Genomic DNA, 22,282 nt, shown 5'->3' on the forward strand with positions numbered 1-22,282 from the left:
TTTTTCTTCATTTCGGTGCTGGTTCTGCAGGTGCTTTCAGTTTATGAAAATTCATTAAGTTGCACATTCACCTTGTTAGTATGAAAATGAAATATATATATTCTGATAATATAATTGACTCTTGAACAACATCAAGTTTGAACTGCATGGGTCCAACTTACATAAGGGGCTTTTGGGGCTTGTTTGTTTGTTTTGTTTTGTTGCTTTTATTTCTTGCTTTTTTTCTGAAAAAAGCTTTATTGTTTTCATTTGGTGCAGGGCTTGGGAGAGGGCTCTAGGGTGGTTAAAAAGCTGCCTAGTGGCTGCAGGAAGAGGCTCAGGCAGAAGCCCAGACACCCAGGGGGGAGCACATGGGCCCCTCAAGGGGCCAACTTCTTGATGAGTTTCACATCCTCATCTAGGAAGTGGTTCTCCAGGAAGCCACAGAGATGGGAGTTTGTGTGGGCAGAACCCAGAGCAGGCAGATCCAGAAGGCCCTGGTTCAGATTCTTCTCTAGCACCATGGGTTTACACTCATCTTGAGAGGGCTTCCGCAAGTCCTGAAGAGTGAATGGCTGCTGGGCTGATCTTGTATCTTCAATAGAACCTCAGCCCTTTAGAGCCACTTGGCTGAGGTTGGGACAGAAGCCCAGGGAGAGACAGGCATTGGAGCCCTGTGTATGCAAGTTGACCAGGCAGGTGAGGGCGGCCTCCACCTTGATGGAGTCATTTGGACAAATCCAGGAGCTTGTGGTTGATTGGCTATAAGGACCTAAGCTCAAAAACTGGTGATGTCTAGTCCTGGAGCCAGAGGATGGCTGAGAAGATGGTTCTGAGGTTACAACTGGAAAAGAGGTTGGAGGGTGGTTGGAAGCTCAGAGAAGAGGTATCCCTGGGTCTGTTCCATCCAAACACTGTTGAAGCAAGAGACAGATCTGCAGAAACCATCAGTCGCTCTGCCTCTGTGTAGATTTTTTACAGTCCAGTACATTAAATGTATTTTCTTTTTCTTATGATTTCCCTAACCCTTTCTTTTCTCTAGCTTACTTTATTGTAAGAACACGGTATATAATTATATAATATACAAAATAGATGGTAATCAAATTTTTATGTTCTTGGCAAGGCTTTCAGTCAACAGTAGGCTATTAGCTAAGTTTTGCGGGAGACAACGTTATATGCAAATTTTCAACTGTGCAGGCGTGGGTGCTTCTGACCCCTGTATTGTTCAAGGCTCAACTGTGTTTTTAATAATACTATGCCCTTTTGAAAAAATTGTTAATGCCTATGTAATGAGTGTAAACTTTGTCAGCCTGGCACTTTAAGCCTCTATCTATATATTTCCAGGTTTCTTTTCATCCCCTTAGTGTTCTCTGAAAAATCTCTGTTTCCTTTTCTATGGTCTGCTGCCAGGAGTGCCCGAGCCCAGTCCTTCTGCTCTTGCAATGCCCGTCCGCAGTGCCCTCTCCCTGTTGCCTTTCCTAGTGCTCTCAAATGGGTGGGACTTCTCCCTCCTTTCAACCCCCAGAGCATTTTGATTTTTTAAAATTTTCTTATTCTACTCGTTGTTTTGTTTTTACTAATAAAAACTACATATTCAAGGTGTACAACTTGATTTTTTTAAAAATTGAGATGCACTTGACATGTAACATTGCATTAGTTTTCAGGTGTATAGCATAAGAATTCTATTTATGTATAGGGCTATCTTGGAGATTTGACCGTTTGGTTCCAGACCACCACAATAAAGCTCGTGGTCAATAAAATGAGTCAAATGAATTGTTTGGTTTCCCAGTACATACAAAATTTATGTTTACACTATATTGTAGTCTATTAGGTATACAGTAGCATTATGTTAAAAAATCAATGTGCATATCTTAAATTAAAAGATACCTTATTGCTTAAAAATTCTAACCATCATCTTAACTTTTAGCAATCATAATCTTTTTGTGGGTCGATCTTGATGTTGATGGTGGCTGACTGATTGGGGTGGTTGTTGAAGGCAGGGTGGCTGTGGATATTTCTTAAAACAAGACAACAGTGAAGTTTCCCACATCAATGGACTCTTCTCTTCATGAATGATTGCTCTGTGGCGTGTGATACTGTTTGATAGCATTTTACCCACAGAACTTCTTTCAAAATTATAGTCAATCCTCTCAAACTCTGCCACTGTTTTCCCAACTAAGTTCATGTAATACTCTAAATTCTTTGTTATTCATTAATTCATTTCAACAATCTCCACAGCATCTTCACCAGGAGTAGATTCTATCTCAAGAAACTACTTTCTGTGCTCATCCATAAGAAGCAACTCCTCATCCATTCAAGCTTTATCATGGGCTTGCAACAATTCAGTCACATCCTCATGCTCCACTTCTAATTCTACTTCTCTTGCTATTCCCACCACACCTGCAGGGACTTTCTCCACTGAAGTCTGTAATTCTTCAAAGTCATCCATGACTTTGGAATCAACTTCTTCCCAACTCCTGATAATATTGATATTTTGACCTCTTCCTATGAATCATGAATGTCTCAATCACCTAGAATGGTGAATTCTTTCCAGAAGGTTTTCAACTAACTTTGTCCAGATCCATCAGAGGAACCACTATCTATTGCTACTATAGCTTTACAAAATGTATTTTCTTAAACCACAGGACTTGAAAATTGAAGTTACTCCTTGATCCATGGACTGTAGAATGGATGCTGTGTTAGCAGGCATGGAAACCACACTCAGCTCATTGTGCATCTCCATCAGAGCTCTTGGGTGATCAAGTGCATTGTCAATGAGCTGTGCTATTTAGTTCACATTCTTACATGGATGTGGTATTATGCCGCAATGCTAAATCTACTAACGTGTTTACAATAGTAACATCAAAGATCAATGATCATAGATCACCATAATAAATATAATAATGAAAAAGTTTGAAATATTGTGAGAATTACCAAAATGTAACACAAAGACATGAAATGAGCAAATGCTGTTGGAAAAATGGTGCCAACAGACTTGCTTGATGCAGGGTTGCCACAAATCTTTAATCTGTAAAAAATGAAATATCTGCGAAGTGCAATAAAGCAAAACATAATAAAATGAGGCATGCCTTCATATATATTGTAAAATGATCATCAGAATACGTCTCTCAGCCCATATATTATAATTTTTTTTCTGGTGATGTGTACTTGTAAGATCTACTCTTGTAGTCACTTTAAAATATGCCATACAATATTAACTGTATCTCCAGGAATTACTTATTTTATAACTGGAAGTTTGTACCTTTTGACCCCTTTCAGCCTTTCACCCATCCCACTCCTGCCTCTGGTAACCACCAAACTATTTTCTCTATGTATATCTTATTCTACTTTTATAACAGTGACCTTCATATGTACTTTGCTTTCTCCCTTAAGCAGTTAGTTCTCTCTGTGTGTTCTTGGAAAGGTCTAACACACGCCCACAAGTGCTCAGTATTTTTTGAATTGAATTACTCTGCTTTTCTCAATTTTTCCTTTTTTTTTTTTTTTAAAGATTTTATTTATTTATTTGACAGAGAGAAATCACAAGCAGGCAGAGAGGCAGGCAGAGAGAGAGAGAGAGAGGAGGAAGCAGGCTCCCCGCTGAGCAGAGAGCCCAATGCGGGACTCGATCCCAGGACCCTGAGATCATGACCTGAGCCGAAGGCAGCGGCTCAACCCACTGAGCCACCCAGGCGCCCCTCAATTTTTCCTTTTTGAGGACATTGACCTCAAGATAATAAAAGGAGGCTAATAGTTAGGAGTTTCTTATCTAATGTGTGAGGATGTTGTTATAAATTAGACTCAAAGTTTCTATCTTTCTTCTATGCTGATCTCAATTTCATAGTGATGACTTTTTAAAAACCTTAATTAGAGTATAATAACTCTCTACCCCTCAGTTATTTTAATTCAATCCTAGGTATCAATCTTTGATTCATAAATACTTCACTAGATGCCTCTCAAATAAGAACCCCTTAAAAAATATAACCATAGTACCATTATTGTGCCTTAAAAAGCAACCATAATCATAGCAATGACTTCTTTTTTAAAAATTTTATTTATTTATTTTAGAAAGAGAGAGAGGGAGACAGAGTGAGCAGGAGTGGGGGGAGGGGCAGAGGGAGAAGGAAGGATAATCTCAAGCAGACTCCATGCTGAGTGTGGAGACTGATATGGGGCTCCCTCTCACGACCCTGATATCATGACCTGAGAATCAAGAGTTGGATGCTCAACTGACTGAACCATCCAGGCACAGAGGAATGACTCTTAAGGAAAGTTATTTTGAGCCTATTTCCCTATTATTTTATGTCAGGAGAAGGGAAAGTGCCAAAGCTATGAATTTTTCCTATCACTGGTGTGATCCCTTCTGGAAAAGATGACACCAACAAGGTTAATTAGGATAGTTCTCCCCCCCCCCCCCAGTAATATATTAAAACTTAACATTTAATGGGAAAACTGTTGGCTTAAAAAACAGTTTTTTCCTTCACAAGTTTTATTGGCAATCCCATTCCATGTCAGGGCAACTACTTGGGTAGCCTACAGGTGTACCTGACACTTGAGAGGCAAAAGAACTGAGCCAGTCTCTTACTCTCACCTGTAATTTGACATCCAACTGATGAAGGTGGCATAGAGAAGATACTAACAAAGTGAGAGCTCAAAGCAATTTCTATGTGATAGTGAACACACTTGAATTCTCACAAGGGAGGCATGGTTGATGCCACCATGATTCAGTCACCTGAGCTTGCTTGACTACAAAGGACAAACCAATACTCAAAAATAAGAGCTACAAGTCAGGGAAAAGTTACGTACTTCATAACAGAATGAAATGAGTTGATAAATGAGTAAATGTTATTATTTTTTTAAAAGATTTTATTTATTTATTTATGTGTGAGAGAGGACAGCGGGGGAGCAGCAGGCAAAGGGAGAGGGAGAAGCAGGCTCCCTACTGGGCAGGGATTCCCCATGTGGAGTTCCATCCCAGGGCCCTGAGAACATGATGCTTAACCAACTGAGCCACCCAGGTGCCCCTAAATGTTATTCTTGCATCTGGCATCTTTTACTTAAACATGTTTATTTAAAAATACCCATAATGTTCAATATTTTAAAACAAAGAATCCATTGCTTAATGGCTAATTTTCATCATTTTTTATGAAACACTTATTTCTTTTCTTTGATAGTATATTTATCATGCACTATATAGGTCACAGAAAATATCTTCCATGTGTTAGGGATTGGAGCCAAAAAAACATAGAGTCTTGAATATGTACAACTTTGAGATGGCTGCTCTAAAAACATTAAGTGTGACTACTGAGTAATTTAAAATAATAGTATCATAATCCATAAGACTAAGAACTGGTTATAAGAAAAAAATCCAGGGGCACCTGAATGGCTCAATGGGGTAAGCCTCTGTCTTCGGCCCAGGTCATGATCCCAGGGTCCTGGGATGGAGCCCGCATCAGGCTCTCTGCTCAGCGGGGAGCCTGCTTCCCACCCCCTTTCTGCCTGCTGCTCTGCCCACTTGTGATCTCTCTCTCTCTGTCAAATAAATACAGTCTTTTTTAAAAAATCCAGTTGCTGGGGAACATAAGCGTAATTTACAGTCACAGATCAGTAAGACTGAAACATGACAGAAGAGCTATTAAAAAGGACAACAAAATTTCCAAATTTCAGATTGAAATTCATCATTTATTTTATTTTTTTACATATTTTATTTATTTATTTGAGAGAAAGAGAGAGAGCATGAACAGGGAGGGAGCTTGATCCCAGGACCCTGGGATCACAACCTGAGCCAAAGGCAGATGCTCAACTGACTGAGCCACCAAGGTGCCACTGAAATTATTGGTGACTATATAAGACAGTATCACATTTTGGGGGTGGAACTATAGAGGATGGATAATTCTGTATCTGCATGATAACCTAAAAAAAGAACATAATCAGATTGATATAGGACACTAATCACTAGTCTTTACACTTATAATAATTGTAACTATACGGAACTTTTAGGAGATAAATGTTAGATTTTTGAAGTCTCGTGTTATTTTACAGAACCATGACAATATTTTATCACAAGATTCTGCTCCCTGGGGAACTGAGGCTCAGTTCCCCAGGGAGAACTGGGGCTGTGCCTCAGAGAGCAGAACAGAGACTCACCATGCTGTCCAGCTGTATCCAGTGAACTTCATTGCTGGAGCTGATTCGAGACTGTTGGGTCTGTAGTGTGTACGGGAAGGAGCTAACCTGGAGTACCAGCAGATTGAAAGCTTCCAGAACTTCTCTGCAGTTAATGACTCTATCAGCCAATCCATGACTGGGTTCGCCATGTGACAAAGAGCCCGAAATGACACTGGAGAAATATTGAAAGTCATGTTAATACCTCCTAATTGAAGGGACTAGATACAGAAGCAGACATCAAAGTGGAGCTAATGTTTTCATTTCTGTTTTTCTAGTTCTTTTTAATTGGGAGCAGGATTAGAGGCAACCAAGGTTTAATTCCAAAGAGCAATAATTACACTCCTTTTTACCACTTTCAGACAGATCTCAGATATTTTTTTTCCTGTTTCAGTCTGCCTCTGTTATACCTCAAAGTGTAACTCAGTTCTACAGGTCAAGGATACATAAATCTATAGCTAAGATGGACCACTTTGGTCTGAAAGCTCATCTGAACAAGGCTTCTCCATCAAATCAGGATGCTCATACAGAAATGACTGGTACCTTAGAGAAGCCCCCAAACTGGGAGGGATCCCCTCTGTGTTAACGTCACTCTCTTTCCTCCCTTGAGCATGTTAGACTATGGGGAGGCTACAGAGGGGCCACTTAACCCCTATGACCAAAATTTTTACATCTGAATCATTTTCAGTTCTGTTCAGTTTGGATGTACTAGGTTGCTATGCAGCCTCAAAACCACTTTTTTTTTTTTTTTTTTTTTTTGTCAAAGAAACAATCTCAGTGCTCTGGGGAATTAAATACAGAGTGATCCAATATACATCCTCAGAGTTATTACCCCAAACGTTCAAAGATGAGGTACATCAGGTGACTGAGCTATTTTTGCTCATAGAAGACTAGGAGAAACTGGACAGCATCTGGGCAACCTTCCTTCCTCTCTCCCTCCCTCCCTTCCTTTTTCTTTTACTTTTCTTACTTTCTTCCTATTTCTCACTCCTTCCTTTCCTCCCCCTCCCCCCTCCCTCCCTTCCTCTTTCTCTTTTTTCTTTCCAACCTTCCTTCCTCCATCCCTCCCTCACTTTTTTTTTCTTTCCTTCCTGCTTTCTAAATGCTATGTAAGATCTTATTTATGCCTGTGTATGGCTTTAGAGTTCAGATTGCAGAATTCCAAACACATTCTGGCTTCTGAACAAGTGCTTTTGCAATTCTGATATTTCTACAATAGACCCCAAATCTTTCATATGCTTAACCTCAGCGTGTCCAAAGAAAGGAAAACCTACGAACACTCGATGAGGCCCGAACTTGCCTTTTTAATCCACAAGAAGAAAGATACACCCTAACAGATAATTACGGTAATTTGGTCTGGAAGCAAAACTGGCTCCATCCTGCCACATTTACTATTCTTTCACTGTAAACCCACCTGAGGAATAGGATATTCTCTTGTTTAAACTGGTAAGTTGGGGAAAGTTTCAGATTTGCTCTAATATCTTTTTTTTTTTTAATTTTTAGAGTTTGTTTATTTATTTATTTATTTATTTAAAGTAATCTCTATACTCAACATGGGGCTCACACTCATAAAGTCAAGATCAAGAATCATATGCTTTTCCGACAGCAGGCACCCCTGCTCTCAGATCTTTACGTGGCATCTTTACTACTGTTCAAGGTATCCAGGTAGAGAGAAAGGCAAGGAAGAGGAGCAACAGGAGAAGAGGAGAGAAGAGAAGAGGAAGGCAGGGGAAGGGGAAAAGGACTGGGAAGGAAGAAGGCTGGAGAAAGGAAAGCACATGGCCCTTCTGGGAGGTCATAAACATCAACCCTCCTCCTGTTGCCCTTTCTCTGAGACAGCTGAGTTCTACAATACCCTGAAGACAACTTTAACGGGTTGCTTTCTTTCTTTCTTTCTTTCTTTCTTTCTTTCTTTCTTTCTTTCTTTCTTTCTTTCTCTCCCTCTCTCTCTCTCTCCCTTCCTTTCTTCCTCCCTCCCTCTCTACCTCCTTCTGTCCTTTCTTTCTTAAAAGATACATTTTTTTTTTTTTTTAATTTGAGAGAGAGAGAGGGAGCCCATGAGGAGGGGGAGGGTCAGAGATAGAGGGAGAGATAGAAACTTAAGCAGCAAGTAGCTCAAGGCCAAGACCAGGCTCAACCTCAGGATCGTAAGTTCATGACCTTGAAATCATGGCCCTGAGATCATGATCTGAGCTGAAACCATGAGCTGGCCATTTGACTGACTGCGCCACCCAAGTCCCCTTTAACAGGGATTTCTAAATTCACTCACAATATAGTTAAAATGAAATCAACACTAAATTGGTTGGGAAAGTTGAGAGCACAGGGAATGAATAGGAATAAGTTACCCGTAAGAAGATGTCAAGTGTTAGGGTCTCTGGGATTTTTGAGAATTTATGAAAAAACCATTGCTGTGCTAGAAGAAAAGCTATATTTGCTCACTCTGAAGCAATCACCTCGTTAGTTCCACATGGGAGTTGTCATGAACCAGCACAAACAGTGTGTACGGGTTCTGTTTTACCCTTCTCATAAAAACTTCAAACTTGGTTTGAATCTCATTGTCTAGACGAACAACATATTTCTCTGCTCTCTGATAAGCCGTCCCATTTTCCTCCAGACCCAAGTCTACAAGGACACCTGCCAAGAAGAAAAAAGGTGTTTATCTTTTCACACATACATATATATATACATGAAATAAACTAAAGTTCAGTGTCGACTGATATACCAGGTAGTAGCTGTATGTATCGGGTTTTACAGAGCAGATACTTCTCTTGTATATTCCCCACCAGAAAGTTGATGAGGAAATATCAGATTTCTTTTTCCTTAGGCCCCCCCTCCCCACCCCACCTTCTACACCTCACACAAAGGGCAACAGGGAACGAATAACTTCATACACTAAGTAGAAGCGGTCAAATGTATGAAGGCTATGACTAATTGAATTCTATTTGTATTGAAATGTTACTACTGACAGTTACTAGGCACCTCAGAGCTATAGCTCTTGACCAGATTAATATAATCACATAAGCCTTCTTTACTCCCAAATTTAGCAACAAAATATATATAAGAGAAAGGAAAATAACATAAGATGTCCAAATATATCATAAGTAGACTAGGAGTTTTTTAGGTAATATTTTACTCATTTTATACAGTGAAAGTTTTGCATAATATCTAGAGGATGGGCAGTATGTCCCAAATTAACAAAATGAACAGAATTACCCAAGATTACTATATTCTCAAAATATTAGAAATGAAAACTTCTGTATTGTATCATTATCTCTGTCTAGAATATAACTACTTCTATATTCAAACATCTAAAAAGTTTGAGGCACAGGAAGGTGTTGTTGGGATAATCAGTTAAAACACAAAATCCCCCTTCCAAATGAGGAGACAAAATGATAAATGTGTGAGGTGAAGGATGTGTCAACTAACTGTATTGTATAAATATTTTACAATATAAAGAAGTGTCAAATCCTCAAGGTGTACACTGTATACCTTAAACTTACACAATGTTATATGGCAATTATATCTCAATGAAGCTAGAGGAAAAAAACCCAAACCAAGGGCAACCTCCTCTTCCAGACCTTTAGCTGCATGGGGGGAAGGACTAACCACCCCCTCTCTTGAAATGACAGCCTTGTGACTCAAGCTCACAGCTCTTCAAGAAGGAGAAGGAACTAGAAGGTTAATTTTGGGGTTAGATGTGTTATGGAGGCCTTGAGAATCAGCCTGGGCTCCCAAAGCTAGAGGATATCTATTCAGCATCAAATATCTGCAAAATCCCCACCAGCCACAACTATGTGAAAAAAAAAATTAAAAAGAAACAAGTTAATTTAAAAGACTTTTATAGAGTGATGTTGACTTAGTTTTATCTAGCTTTTCTTTTCAGATAAAATCAGCTCAATAAAAACAATTAACATCTAGACAATGTAATAGTAATAATTCTAAGTGGTATAAAAGAAAACAGGAAGAATGTTTTACCATACAGAAAAGTCATTATATAAGAAAGTGAACAGAAAGGTCATTTTGCTTTCAACCATTTTTCATGAGAAGATTTTACCCAGACATTGTTTTCAGTTTCCACCCAAATGTAGCAAATGTTACTGTGACTATACCTGAAACCAGTCACCCATGTAATGTGGCAGGTATCCTGATTTTTCTGAAAGTGGATTGCCTGTAAAATTCATTCAACATTCCATAGTGGTTTACTGATCATATCAGGCACCATGTGAGGTATTGTGCTAGTCATCGAGATGCACAGGAAAGCAGGACAGAGGTCTTAACCTCATGGAGCTTATGATGGAGAAGACGGATAATTTTGACAAGTGTCACAATGAAAGACGAGGACATACTATGGGAGGAGGTGATAGAGGAAGTAAGCAGAGAAAGAGAGAACCAACTTAATCTCTGCATGTTTCTGTTTCCTTAATCTGTATAATAGGGAGAAGAGTGCCAGTTGAAAATAAGTCTATGTTTCCTAAGTTTATCCCTAGGGAATAAGCAGTGCAAGTTAACGGAAACTTACTAGAAAAGACCATAAGTAATTCATAAAGAATAAAAGTATTTCTTATGGATGATTAAGAGTTGACTACATTTCAGAACAAATGCATAAAGACCTTTGACAGGTCAATTTCACACATGCCCTAATGGAAAGACAAAGTTCCATGACTCTAAGAGGTTGTTCTCTTAGATATGACATGTGACTGTGTGGCCATCTGGCCCTGCAGGGGTGAATTTGGGTGGGGAGCAGGCATATCATAGATACTTGACATTTTAATTTTAATTTCTAACTGGGCATTTTTAGTAGGTCATCCTTACCTTTAAAGTTTGTTTTAGACTTGCTTTTATTTTTAAGTATTGTTTCTTTCCTGGTTATGAAAGTGAAAGATACTCATCTTGGAAAAACTGGAAAGTATAGAGATATATTAAAAAGAAAAATTTATCCAGGGACGCCTGGGTGGCTCAGTTGGTTAAGTAGCTGCCTTCGGCTCAGGTCATGATCCCAGCATCCTGGGATCGAGTCCCACATCGGGCTCCTTGCTCCGCAGGGAGCCTGCTTCTCCCTCTGACTCTGCCTTCCACTCTGTCTGCCTATGCTCGCTCTCGCTCGCTCTCTCTCTGACAAATAAATAAATAAAATCTTTAAAAAAAAAAAAAAGAAAAATTTATCCATAATTTTTTAACTCAAAATAAGCTACTGTGAACATTTCCGTGCATTCCTTCGTGTGTCTTTTCCTATGCATATCGTGCTACCTAACATGTATTTCCTACCTAATTTTATTTCCTGATATTTTTCACTTGTAACTATAAAATAAGAAACAAATGATCATTGTTTATTAATAATATGTCTGTGTAGAAAATGCAAAACAATTCACAGATAAATAAAGCATAAGAATTTGGTTAAGTTGGGGTGCCTGGGTGGTTCAGTGGGTTAAGCCTCTGCCCCTGCTCCAGTCAAAATTTCAGGGTCCTGGGATTGAGCCTGAGCACCGCATCAGGCTCTCTGCTCAGCAGGGAGCCTGCTCCCCGCCCCCCGCCTGCCTCTCTGCCTACTTGTGATCTCTGTCAAATAAATGAATAAAATCTTAAAAAAAAAAGAATTTGGTTAAGTTAATAGAGTCAATGTCAATTTATAAAAATCGACTACATTTCTATACACTAGCTGTAAGCAATTAAGAAGTATATATGTTTTTAAAAAATATTTGCAATAACATAAAAATATTAAGTATCTAGGAATAAAGGTGTATAAGATCTCTATAAAGAAAATGATGAAACTATTAAGGACATTAAAGAAGACCTAAACAGAACTATATCATAGAACCAAACAAATGTCTATCATTAGTAAACTGATTGTTTAAAAATGTGTAATATATTCTTGTAATAGAATATTAAAAAGCAATAAAATGGATGAATTACAGTTACACATAACAACAGGATCAATCTCGGGGATGTAATGTTGAGTGTAGAAAGTAAATTATGGACACATGCATAGATTTCATTTACAAAAGTTCTAAAGGTTGTGAAATTTAGCAATATATTGTTTAGGAGTTATTGTGTTTATATATTAATATAGTTATTATAATATAAATTAATATATAATGTTTAGGAGTTAGTAAAACTATAAATAAAACAAGGGAATAATAAACAGAAAATCCAGAATAATGGTTACCTTTGAAAGAAGAAAAACATTGACATCAGGAAGGAAAACAAGACTCCAGTATTCCTTATTTTAATGGGTATTTAAATGTTCACTATATTGTGATTTATAATATCTTTTATAAATTTTATAAATTTGATTTATTCACTATTTAAAATTTCTTAAAAGAATGCAAATATCCATCCATGTTTTAGAAACTACTTGAAAACATTAATAACTATATTGAATTCTATTTGATGACATATCAACAATGAAAAGTGACTATTTCCCTTTCATTTTCTATTTTGAATATTATAGAAAGACCAGGGTAATGCCCTTCAATTAGATTCATCAGTTGTTAATATTTTGTTGCATTTGCTTTTTCTCTTTATTACTTTTTATTTATCATCATTATTGCTGGATAATTTGGTAGTAACAATCACAATATTCACCTCTAAATACTGTAGTAGGTATTTAATAAAAGCAAAGGCAGTTTCCTATATAATAACTTCATTATCTCCTAGGAATTAAACAAACACTGATATAATGTTCTCTAATACCAACCCCCATTTGAGTTTCACCAATTCAAATGTCCCAAGGCTGTGTTTTTTCTTTTTCTTTTTAGATCTAGGGTCTAATCAAGAATTAAGCATTGCACTTGGTTGCCATGTTTCTTTATTCATAATTAAAAAATCATAAAAAAAGATTTTTTTTTCTTTTTGGTCTTTTCACTGTTTTTTTTTTAATGCAATTATTTGTTTTGTAAAATGCCATATAATCTGAATTTGTTTGGGAGCATCCTTGTGATCAGATTCAAGTTAAATATTTTTGGCAAGGACACCTCATAGGTGACATTGTATACTTCTCTTTGCTCATAATGTCTATCTGTCTTATAACTGGATAGGGCAGTTTGATTACTTGGTTATGGTATTGCCTGCTGCCAAATCTCTCCATTGTAAAGATACATTTTCCCTGATGTAATTTTTAATATGTGGGATGACATGTGGAGGGGAGGGACAGAGGGAGAGAGAGATAATCCTCAAACAGACTCCCCATTGAGCCTTGGAGTCCCAGGTGTGGCTTGATTCCAAGACCCTGAGATCATGACCTGAGCCCAAATCAAGAGTCAGATCCTCTTGATTTTGTTTGGTTGAAGTCACCCGAGTACCTCTATGTAATATTTTAGTATTTCTTGATACTTGTCATAATCAGTAATACATTGGTAATGCAAAATAAAGATTTTCTAAATCCTATATATTTTCCTACATTTATTAGCTGGTACTCTTGTAAAGAAGGGTTTGCTCCCAACCCCTCACATCTCCTATCCCTTTGCTTTTTTTTTTTTAAGTATTACCTGTGGACTTATGGATTTAAAAAAGATTTCAATAGGTTACAATCCATTAGGATCATTCATCTTGATACTCAGAATTACCAAATTTGGCTCGTAAAAGTCTCTTTAAGCAGGCTGTTATGTCCTTTTGAAATGCCTGCATCAATCTTGGAGTACCTTCTCACTTTCTGATACAACAAGATTCCAGACTGTTCCCACCTCAAAGCTGAGACAGTGGAGATTGGTATTTATAAGGCAAGATCTATCTAGATGCTAAGTGTACATACTGATACTGAGATGTCACTATTTTTTTTTAAAGTTTGTATTTATTTATTTGTCAGAGAGAGAGCACAAGCAGGGGTAGCAATAGGCAGAGGGAGAAGTGGGCAAGAAGCCTGGTGTAGGACTCGATCCCAGGACCCTGGGGTCATGAACTGAGCCAAAGGCAGAGGCTTACCAACGAACCATCCAGGTGTCCCTGAAATGTTACTATTTTTAAGACATTTTAGTGCACAGACGTAGGAAACATTTTAAATTTTTTTCAAATTATGAGTTCATACTTACATCCAATTTAAATCTAAAAAGAATATTTCTTTTCCCCATTCCACATTTAAGGCTCCCTTCTTTCATGTGAGAACCCTGGTGTTTGGCAACATTAAAATATTTACTCATTTGCTCTACCCTGTGATATACAAGAAATAGTTTTAAAATGATCAATACCACTCTCAACAATATATAGATGAAAATTTTAAATTCATTTTCAAGTTTTTTGTGCTCTTAGGATAGATCACATTGAGAGTTTACCATGAGAAAACTGTGTTAAAAATACTTGAATTAATTCTTCTTGGTGTACGGCTATGTTATTAATTTGATATGCAGTAAAGTTCATTTATTTTTGTTTGCTTTCCATATTAATTTTTCCCGCTTTAATTTTTAATTCATAATTCATTTATAAGGATTGAAAGTTAAAACTCTATAAAAAGTTATACTCATCTCATCCTCTATATCTCTTCTATCTAATATAGATAAATATTTCATTAGCTTGTGATTTAGCCTTCATGTTTTGTTTTGTTTTTTCAAAAACATGCACAGTGGCATGGGAATCTAAAAATGGCCAGAAGCACCAAGAAAAAGGTGGTCTGAGAAAGGTCTCTTCCTGTTTCCTTGATAATTTCTTTGTCACAGATATACAGGGTTATACAGGGTTAAATATATTCTAATAAATCATGAACAAATCCATCACATTTTTTCAACTTCACAATAAAAGATGGACATCAGCAGGGCCCACCTGGAGTACTAACGGTTGCTCTGACAGATTCAGAGTCATGTCTGCTTAAATAATAAAGCTGACTCTTAATGTGAACGAGAAGTTAGAAGGCATCAGTAACTCTTCTTATTTTTTAACACACTGAGTTCTAGAATACAGCCAGTGGTGTTTGGGAATCCCTGTGTTCCCTAAAGATGACTGACCTGAAGTTTGGGAGCACCAGAGGCTGTGCCTCAGTTGTGAACATCTTCCATGGAAATAACCAAGTTGAAACATCCCTGGAGAGGAAACTTCTTGGATGGCTAAGGACTTCAAGCAGCCTGATTGTTGCCATTTGTGCCCCGTTCTTTTTACTGAAGGCTATAGGAGCCAGATGGGCTTAAGGAAAACTGAGCACTAGCCTCTGTTCCCCTCCTTGGGATTAAAGAGAAACATCATGTCTTCTGAGGCCATTACTCTAAAACCTTTAAAGGGGAAGCAGCATTTTTTCTTCCGCCCGAGGGTCTTGAAGGGGAATAAAACCAAGAACATACACACCAAGTCCATAATACCTTATGAGCACCAGTGCCAAAGGCCTTTCTGCAAAGATGGGAAGTCTGAATGAGTGGCCACCATCTTTCACTAGAAGCAGCAGCTAATCAGCCTGAGTATCACATTAAACTGATAATGATCAGGGAAATCTGAAATGACCAGGTATAGTAAAGATAACCTAGTACGCAAACCAATGCCCCATTTACACTGCCTGTTTGTTTGGAGAGAACAATTCATCTGGCTTGTACTTTTTTTTTTTTTTAAGACTTTATTTATTTGAGAGAGAGAACACCTGAGAAGTGGGAAGGGGCAGAGGGAAACAGAGAAGCAGGCTTCCAGACATGGGGCTCCATCCCAGGACCCCAGGATCATAAACTGAGCTGAAGGTAGATGCCTGACTGAGCCATCCAGGCACCGCCAGCTTGTATGTTCTTATCCTTTGATGTTTTTTAACATAGAATTTTATTTCTAAATTTTTTATTTCTAATTTTTATTTCTTGCTCTTCTCATCAAGAAGATATGCCAAAGAAAAATGCAACTACTCTCAGTTTTAGTTGTTCATCTTCTCTTTGGATGGAATTAGTTTCTCCGAAGTTTTGGTATGCAAAAATAATTCTACTGCTTAAAAGAACATGAAAATTAAGAAAATATTAAATCATTAGAGCATGCTGAAATTTTAAGTACTAAGATAACAATGGGCATTCCCTCATCCTGGCCATCTCAGCTGGTTAAAATCCCCACTGATTATTTTCAACACTCACTGCACTCACTGCACTGGGTTCCTTTGTCTCTTGGTGGCCCAGCTGGTTCCCTTCTGTGTTCCTACCAGAGGGGATTCTTTAATCTGGGTTTGCTGTAGACTTGTCTCTGTGAGTCTATACTACTGTGCAGTTTATTTGGGTGGAGGAAGAAAGCAGCACTCGACCTGCATAAGAACAATGTTCTGAACACACAGATACAACTTAAGAGCCCTGTGTGACTGACAGACACACCTAAATACATACACATCGAAGGCCTTTACTTGTAGCCAAAGTAGATTTCCAAAATATGGGGTTTTTTCCCCCATTTTTCATTTAAATCGAATTAGCCAACATATAGTAGTACATCATTAGTTTCAATGTAATTAGTAATGTTCAATAATTTATCATTATATGAAATACGGTTTTAATGACCAAATTTGGTTTTGCCAGGGATGATTAAATCTCAAATATTGCTTCTATGGCTTCCTTATAAAATAGATGTTAACTTAAAATTCAATTCAACAAAATGCTACAAAAATTCAGTTCAACAAATATTAAGTGTCTGGTGTACCATCCATACTCAGAGATGTTCCCTGAATATTTTCCTTTCCAGTTGTGGGGAAAGAGCCCTAACAAACACACAGCCCAGGGCTGAAGCCCTATAGGAGGTGCTGGGTGCATGATGGTGTGGAAGAAAAGCTGGGTAAGAATGTGTCTTGAAAGCCACAGGAACTGCAGTGTTTAAAGGAAGAAATGGAAGTCACCTGTGCTATCAAGAGTTCAGATAAGGCTTGAAAAGGTCACTGGTAACATTGTTAAGAATCCTAAAAGGGTTGGGGTGGGAAGTGGAGGCTAGTTTGCAGGGTGTTGAGGAGCGAGTGAAAGATGAGGAAACAAGGTAACAATAGACAACTCATTCGATAAGTTGGGCAGTTAACCAGAGGAGGGTGAGCTGGCAGGTTAGGTAGGATTAACGGAGGCTTGTTTCCTCTTTGAGAGAGTGGGGGCAAGTTTAAGTGGATGAAATGAGCCCCAGGGAAGAAGTTCAGATAATCCATAGCGTGAGGTCCACGAGAATGAGAAGGTGGGAGAGTCAGGCTTACATGAGCTCTTCCGCTGATCAGGAGGGAAGGGGAAAAGGTAAGTAGATAGGAAAGTAGGAAGTTTTTATCTGAAGCTTTTTTCTTTTTGGGATGGGGAAGGGGAGAAGTCCATGGCATAGTCGTTTGTTAAGAGAGAAGGATGAAGACGTAAGTTTTGATGAAACAGAATCTGGAGAAGCCAGCCACCATGGGGAATGGGAGCGATCCAACTAGAGAGCCAAAAAAGAATTTATGAGGGTATCAGCTGGAAGGGTTGACTTTCTTTCCCCTATAGTGGCCAACACTATGAGTATGTAGGAAGAAATTCTGTGGTCTGGCACTGGGAATATTGGAATGGATGATTCTGGGATCCAGCAGGGTCTGGGATATGACAAAGGAGCAGGGGATTCCAGAGGAGTGTGGGTGAGGAGTTTAAGGTACAGAGAAGCAGGTTATTGGATGGGTAGGGAGCATCTCCAGATAATGGCAGGCTGGGAGGCAGAGGCCTAGAGCCAAATACCAGCTACAAACCAGGGTTGGGCACTGGGCAGCTAACTACGTGGTTGGAAATTGATTTTAAGAATGTTAACTTTAGGGGTGCCTGGGTGGCTCAGTGGTTAAGCCGCTGCCTTCGGCTCAGGTCATGATCTCAGGGTCCTGGGATCGAGTCCCGCATCGGGCTCTCTGCTCAGCAGGGAGCCTGCTTCCTCCTCTCTCTCTGCCTGCCTCTCTGCCTACTTGTGGTTTCTCTCTGTCAAATAAATAAATAAAATCTTTAAAAAAAAAAAAAAAGAATGTTAACTTTAGGTACTTGCTTTTGTACACATGAATCTCTAGTGCTTCCCCATTCCACCTAGTACTTTCTTCTTTGGGATCCTATTCCCTGCTGCCTATCACTGCCCAAGAAACAATTTTTTCTATTAAAATTTTAGGTGACTGACAAGGTGGTATGAGGTTAATGAGAACAAGAAAATCCATTTTAGAAAGTGAAAATGCCTTCCACTATCTCTTCACCTCCCCTCCTAATCTCTTCTGCTTCCTTCAAACCTCTTTATTTCTGTATGGATAGAAGAAGCTACCCATATATCAGGAGACGGAAATATTTCTCTGTTTCTTATATAACCAGGCATGTGCTGAGGCATCAAATTTGTATCAGTTCCCTGAGCATGATAAAACCAGGAAGACCGGAAACTGCCAGATATGCTCCCATTCACTGGGGACCCCGCCAGACACCATTTTAAAAGATGGAAAATATGGACAGTCACTAATACTTCCTGTTGTCACCCCAACAACCTTGAATTGAAAGTGGCTTGCATTTTGATCACCCTGGTAGCCTAGTGTTCCAATTTATAAAATTTGGGGTCTCCTTAAAATTAAGAGAATTATGATACCACATCGAAGTTTTTAAAAATGACATTAAGACAGAAGTATTTCCCGTAGTCTAAAAATTCCTTAGGCTGCTTCTCCATTGATCATTCCAACAGTTACAATTCCACTTTGGGAAAACTTAAAAATGTTTAATCCCTTTCATTTCTTTTTGTAACCTTCAAATTCTTTCCATAATGTTTTCTTTTTCTTTCCTTTTTTCCTCTCTGCCTCCCTTCCTTAATTAGAAGTGAGCTGAGGTATCACATGTTTTGCCTTAGAGCTGAGTCTGCACAACGTGATGGTTTCTGTTTTCACCTTTTCTTTCAGCTACACAAGGGCTGCCAAGGATGTGGCCTTTCTTCATGCCTTGGCTGCTTCTCCCTGCCAGGTGCTTTTCCTGGCCAACTAGCTGCTGAAATGCTTCCTTTGGAGAAAGGCAAATAGAATCAGAAAGCAGGGCACTTGGACACTGTTTTCCCCTCTAACACTCCCCTTCCTCCCTCCAGCCCTTCATTCAAACATTAGTTGAGTGCCTCCTTGCACCTGGCTGGAGAGAGGCACAAATGGGGCACAAGGCATGCACAAATAAAAAAACAGTTCTTGTCCCCAAGGCACTGCTGCCCTCTGTGACCTTACGCAAATGAAGCTCTCCTATAGAGTCCCATGGTGAAATAGAAGGAAACGGAACCAATGATTTCTTAAGAGTCCTTTCTGCTTTCCTAGCTCTGATGTTGAGTAGCATTAGTGGACTGTCTCCTGCTTACTACTGTGCTGTGGACAATTCCTCTTCATACCTTAAATGTGCTTGCTCTTCTATCAATTGTTATCATATCAATCAGTATCATTGATCAATCAATATCATATCAATATGAAGGTGTTTAAGTAGTAAAGCCAAAAAATTTTGGTGCCATTATAATATGGAATACTGCATATTTACTAAGAATGATGTTTACAAAAACTTTTAAAGATATAGAATACTGCATATTTACTAAGAATGATGTTTACAAAAACTTTTAAAGATATAGAAAATTGTGCGAACTATGTCAGGTGAAAAAACAGACACAGGCAGGGAAGGAAGCCTTAAACACTAGGAATAAAGTAATTTGTTAACACCCAGATTTTAAAAGTGGTTATCTTTGAATAGTGGGATTATAAATGTTTAAATTTTCCTACTTTGATTTTTATATTATTTAAAATGAAGACTGAAACTATTTTTTAAAATAATAAAATGAACAAAGTTACTTTTAAATAGTGAAGTGATTGCTTTTGCAGCATAAAATTCAGTAGATATGCTAAAGCCAGATGTGAATAATTTTTAAGATATGCTTTGCCTTGAATTTTCCAAATCTGTCCTTAACATTGATTTTTTCTGGATTCCAAGCTTATGCCATTGGTCAAATTCTGGTACTGAGGAGTTATAATTTTCCAGTTCTCACTTTAGAAAAAAGGGCAGTGAGAAGGAAGGAAGGATCTGTACAATTTCTCCACCTGTCAAAAATGCAGGGTTTTATTTAGGGTCTTGGATTTATTAAGAAAGGTGAAAGTAGGTCACCAAGAGGTTATTTCAGGAAAAGGCTTTGCAGAGAGCGTAACTGCTGACCATGGATGATTTCACCACTTGAAACAGGTGCTAGGATATGTTTGCTCAAGCATGATCTCAGATATCAGATCACAAACTCAGGATGGTCACAAAGGCCAATTGGTAGAAATAAAACACCCATAAGAGAAGGCACTCCCTCCATGGTAAAGAAGTGAAAATCCTTTAAAAAAAAAAAAAAAGTCTGGTGAGTGCTTGGTACGAATATAGCCTAACCACTTTCCACAATAGGAGCAGAGAAAAATGCAGAAATGGCCAGTAGCTAAGAAAGCCTAGAACTCACTCTGGTGAGCTCTAAGAGAAGGCATCTGACCTTCTTAGCTAGTCACTTATAAGTCAATAAATTTACAATAGGTCATTTCATATTACAATAGGTCATACAACTTGTCATTCAGAATTTTAGAGGCTACAAAAAAACACTGCGTGGTTTCCCAGGCTCTTGGGCCTCTAGAAGGTATGGAAAGACTTTACATGTGTCAGTCACATGGAAAGAGGGAAAAAATCTATTGTCTCTCAGCTCATTTGGCTCATGGAACTAACATGACGTTTTCTTAGAGTATGCTACTCAAAGTGTGGTCCTCCCACCAACAGCACTGGCATCCCCTGGGAGGTTGTTCGAAATATAGAATCTGAAATAAGTCAGACAGAGAAAGACAAATACCATATGAACTCACTTACATGTGGTATCTAAAAAACAAAACAAACAAAAATAAATAAAAACAAAAAACCAAAAAAACGGCGATGAAAAAGAAGCTCACAGATTCAGAGAGGAGATTGATGGTTGCTGGACAGGGTAGTGGGGAATGGGCGAAGGTGTTCAAAAGGTACAAACTTCTAGCTGTAAAATACATACGCCCTGGGGATGTAAGGTACAGCATGGTGACTATAGCTAACAATACTGCATTGCATATTTGAAAGTTGCTAAGAGAGTAAATCTTAGAAATCCTCATCACAAGAAAAAAAGAAAAGAAAAAATGTCTGCAACTTGTATGGTAACAAATGTTAACTAGACTTATTGTGGAGATCATTTCACAATAAATACAATTATCAAATTGTATTCATTATCAAAAATCAGGTGTATTATGTTATACACCTGAAACCAATACAAATTTATATGTCGATTATACCTCAGTTTAAAAATAAAGAGAGAGAAATGAGCTCACCCAGGCCCACCAAGAGGAAGCTGCATTTTAGCAAGATCCCCATGTGATTTATATGTGTACTAAAGTTTAAAGAGCACTGTATTATAGGTATGAAACATATAAACTACATTTTTTACATGTAAACTACATTTTAAGCTCTTTTGGATTTTTCTTCCTTATACTTGTTTTCAAATGTATTGAAAATAAAATTTTTTACTGTGGCAAAAAGATTCATCCTCCTGCTAAAATCTGTGTGTGTGTGTGTGTGTGTGTGTGTGTGTGTGTGTGTGTTTCTCTCCGCTAAGGTACTCAGAAGCAACTTGACACTTGTAATTTCCTTTTCAAACCTAGCTTACAAAGACAAACATTTTCAGCTGTCCCAGTTTTCTGAATTAATTATTTATTGCATCTTCTAATTCTAGGCAAATTTTATGTTTGAAAAGATATTATTTACCGCAGACTGCTAGAATCTTTTGCTCCCTACCTTTTCCACTTTCCGGGAAAATTATTTCTTCTTCCATACTCATTCTTTGAAAGTCATCAGGAGAAATTCTAATTTTGTATTTTTTTTTTTTTCAACTAGGCTCCAAGCCCAGCATGGAGCCCAAAGCAGGGTTTGAAGTCACAACCTGAGATCAAGACCTGAGCTAAAAATCAAAAGTTGGAGGCTCAGTCAACTGAGACACCCAGGTGTCCCTAACTTTGTATTTTTCTAAGGAGGTGTTATCATTGTTCACATGCGGGATGGTGATCTGGCTTCTAGTTTGAAAATGTGCTGGTAGTGGGTAAATATCTAAGAAGCCACCTATGAGAATGTGACCTATGCAGCAGGAGCTCAGGGGGCACAGACCCCATCACCCCATGCAGAGCTATCCCCGACTTGAGAAAGTTTCTCTTCATAAATGAACGAACAGTTTCTAGTCCACCAACTACATCACAGACTTAACAGTA

General features: G+C 38.3%; 1 protein-coding gene across 12 annotated transcripts in view; it reads right to left on the bottom strand.

Annotated features, from left to right (window-relative positions):
• GREB1L (GREB1 like retinoic acid receptor coactivator) overlaps window positions 1-22,282 on the bottom strand; it is a 269,790-nt gene that overhangs the window by 43,037 nt on the left and 204,471 nt on the right. For all 12 annotated transcript variants that reach the window (XM_082698725.1, XM_082698732.1, XM_082698731.1 and 9 more), the window contains 2 exons: window positions 8,598-8,778; window positions 6,127-6,319 (listed from right to left, as the gene is read on the bottom strand). In XM_082698725.1, the coding sequence (XP_082554851.1) occupies window positions 6,127-6,319; window positions 8,598-8,778 (374 nt within the window). The remainder of the gene's footprint in view (window positions 1-6,126; window positions 6,320-8,597; window positions 8,779-22,282) is intronic.

The sequence above is a fragment of the Mustela nivalis genome, assembly GCF_964662115.1.
Source record: "Mustela nivalis genome assembly, chromosome: 14".
In the NCBI taxonomy this organism is placed as follows: Eukaryota; Metazoa; Chordata; class Mammalia; order Carnivora; family Mustelidae; genus Mustela; species Mustela nivalis.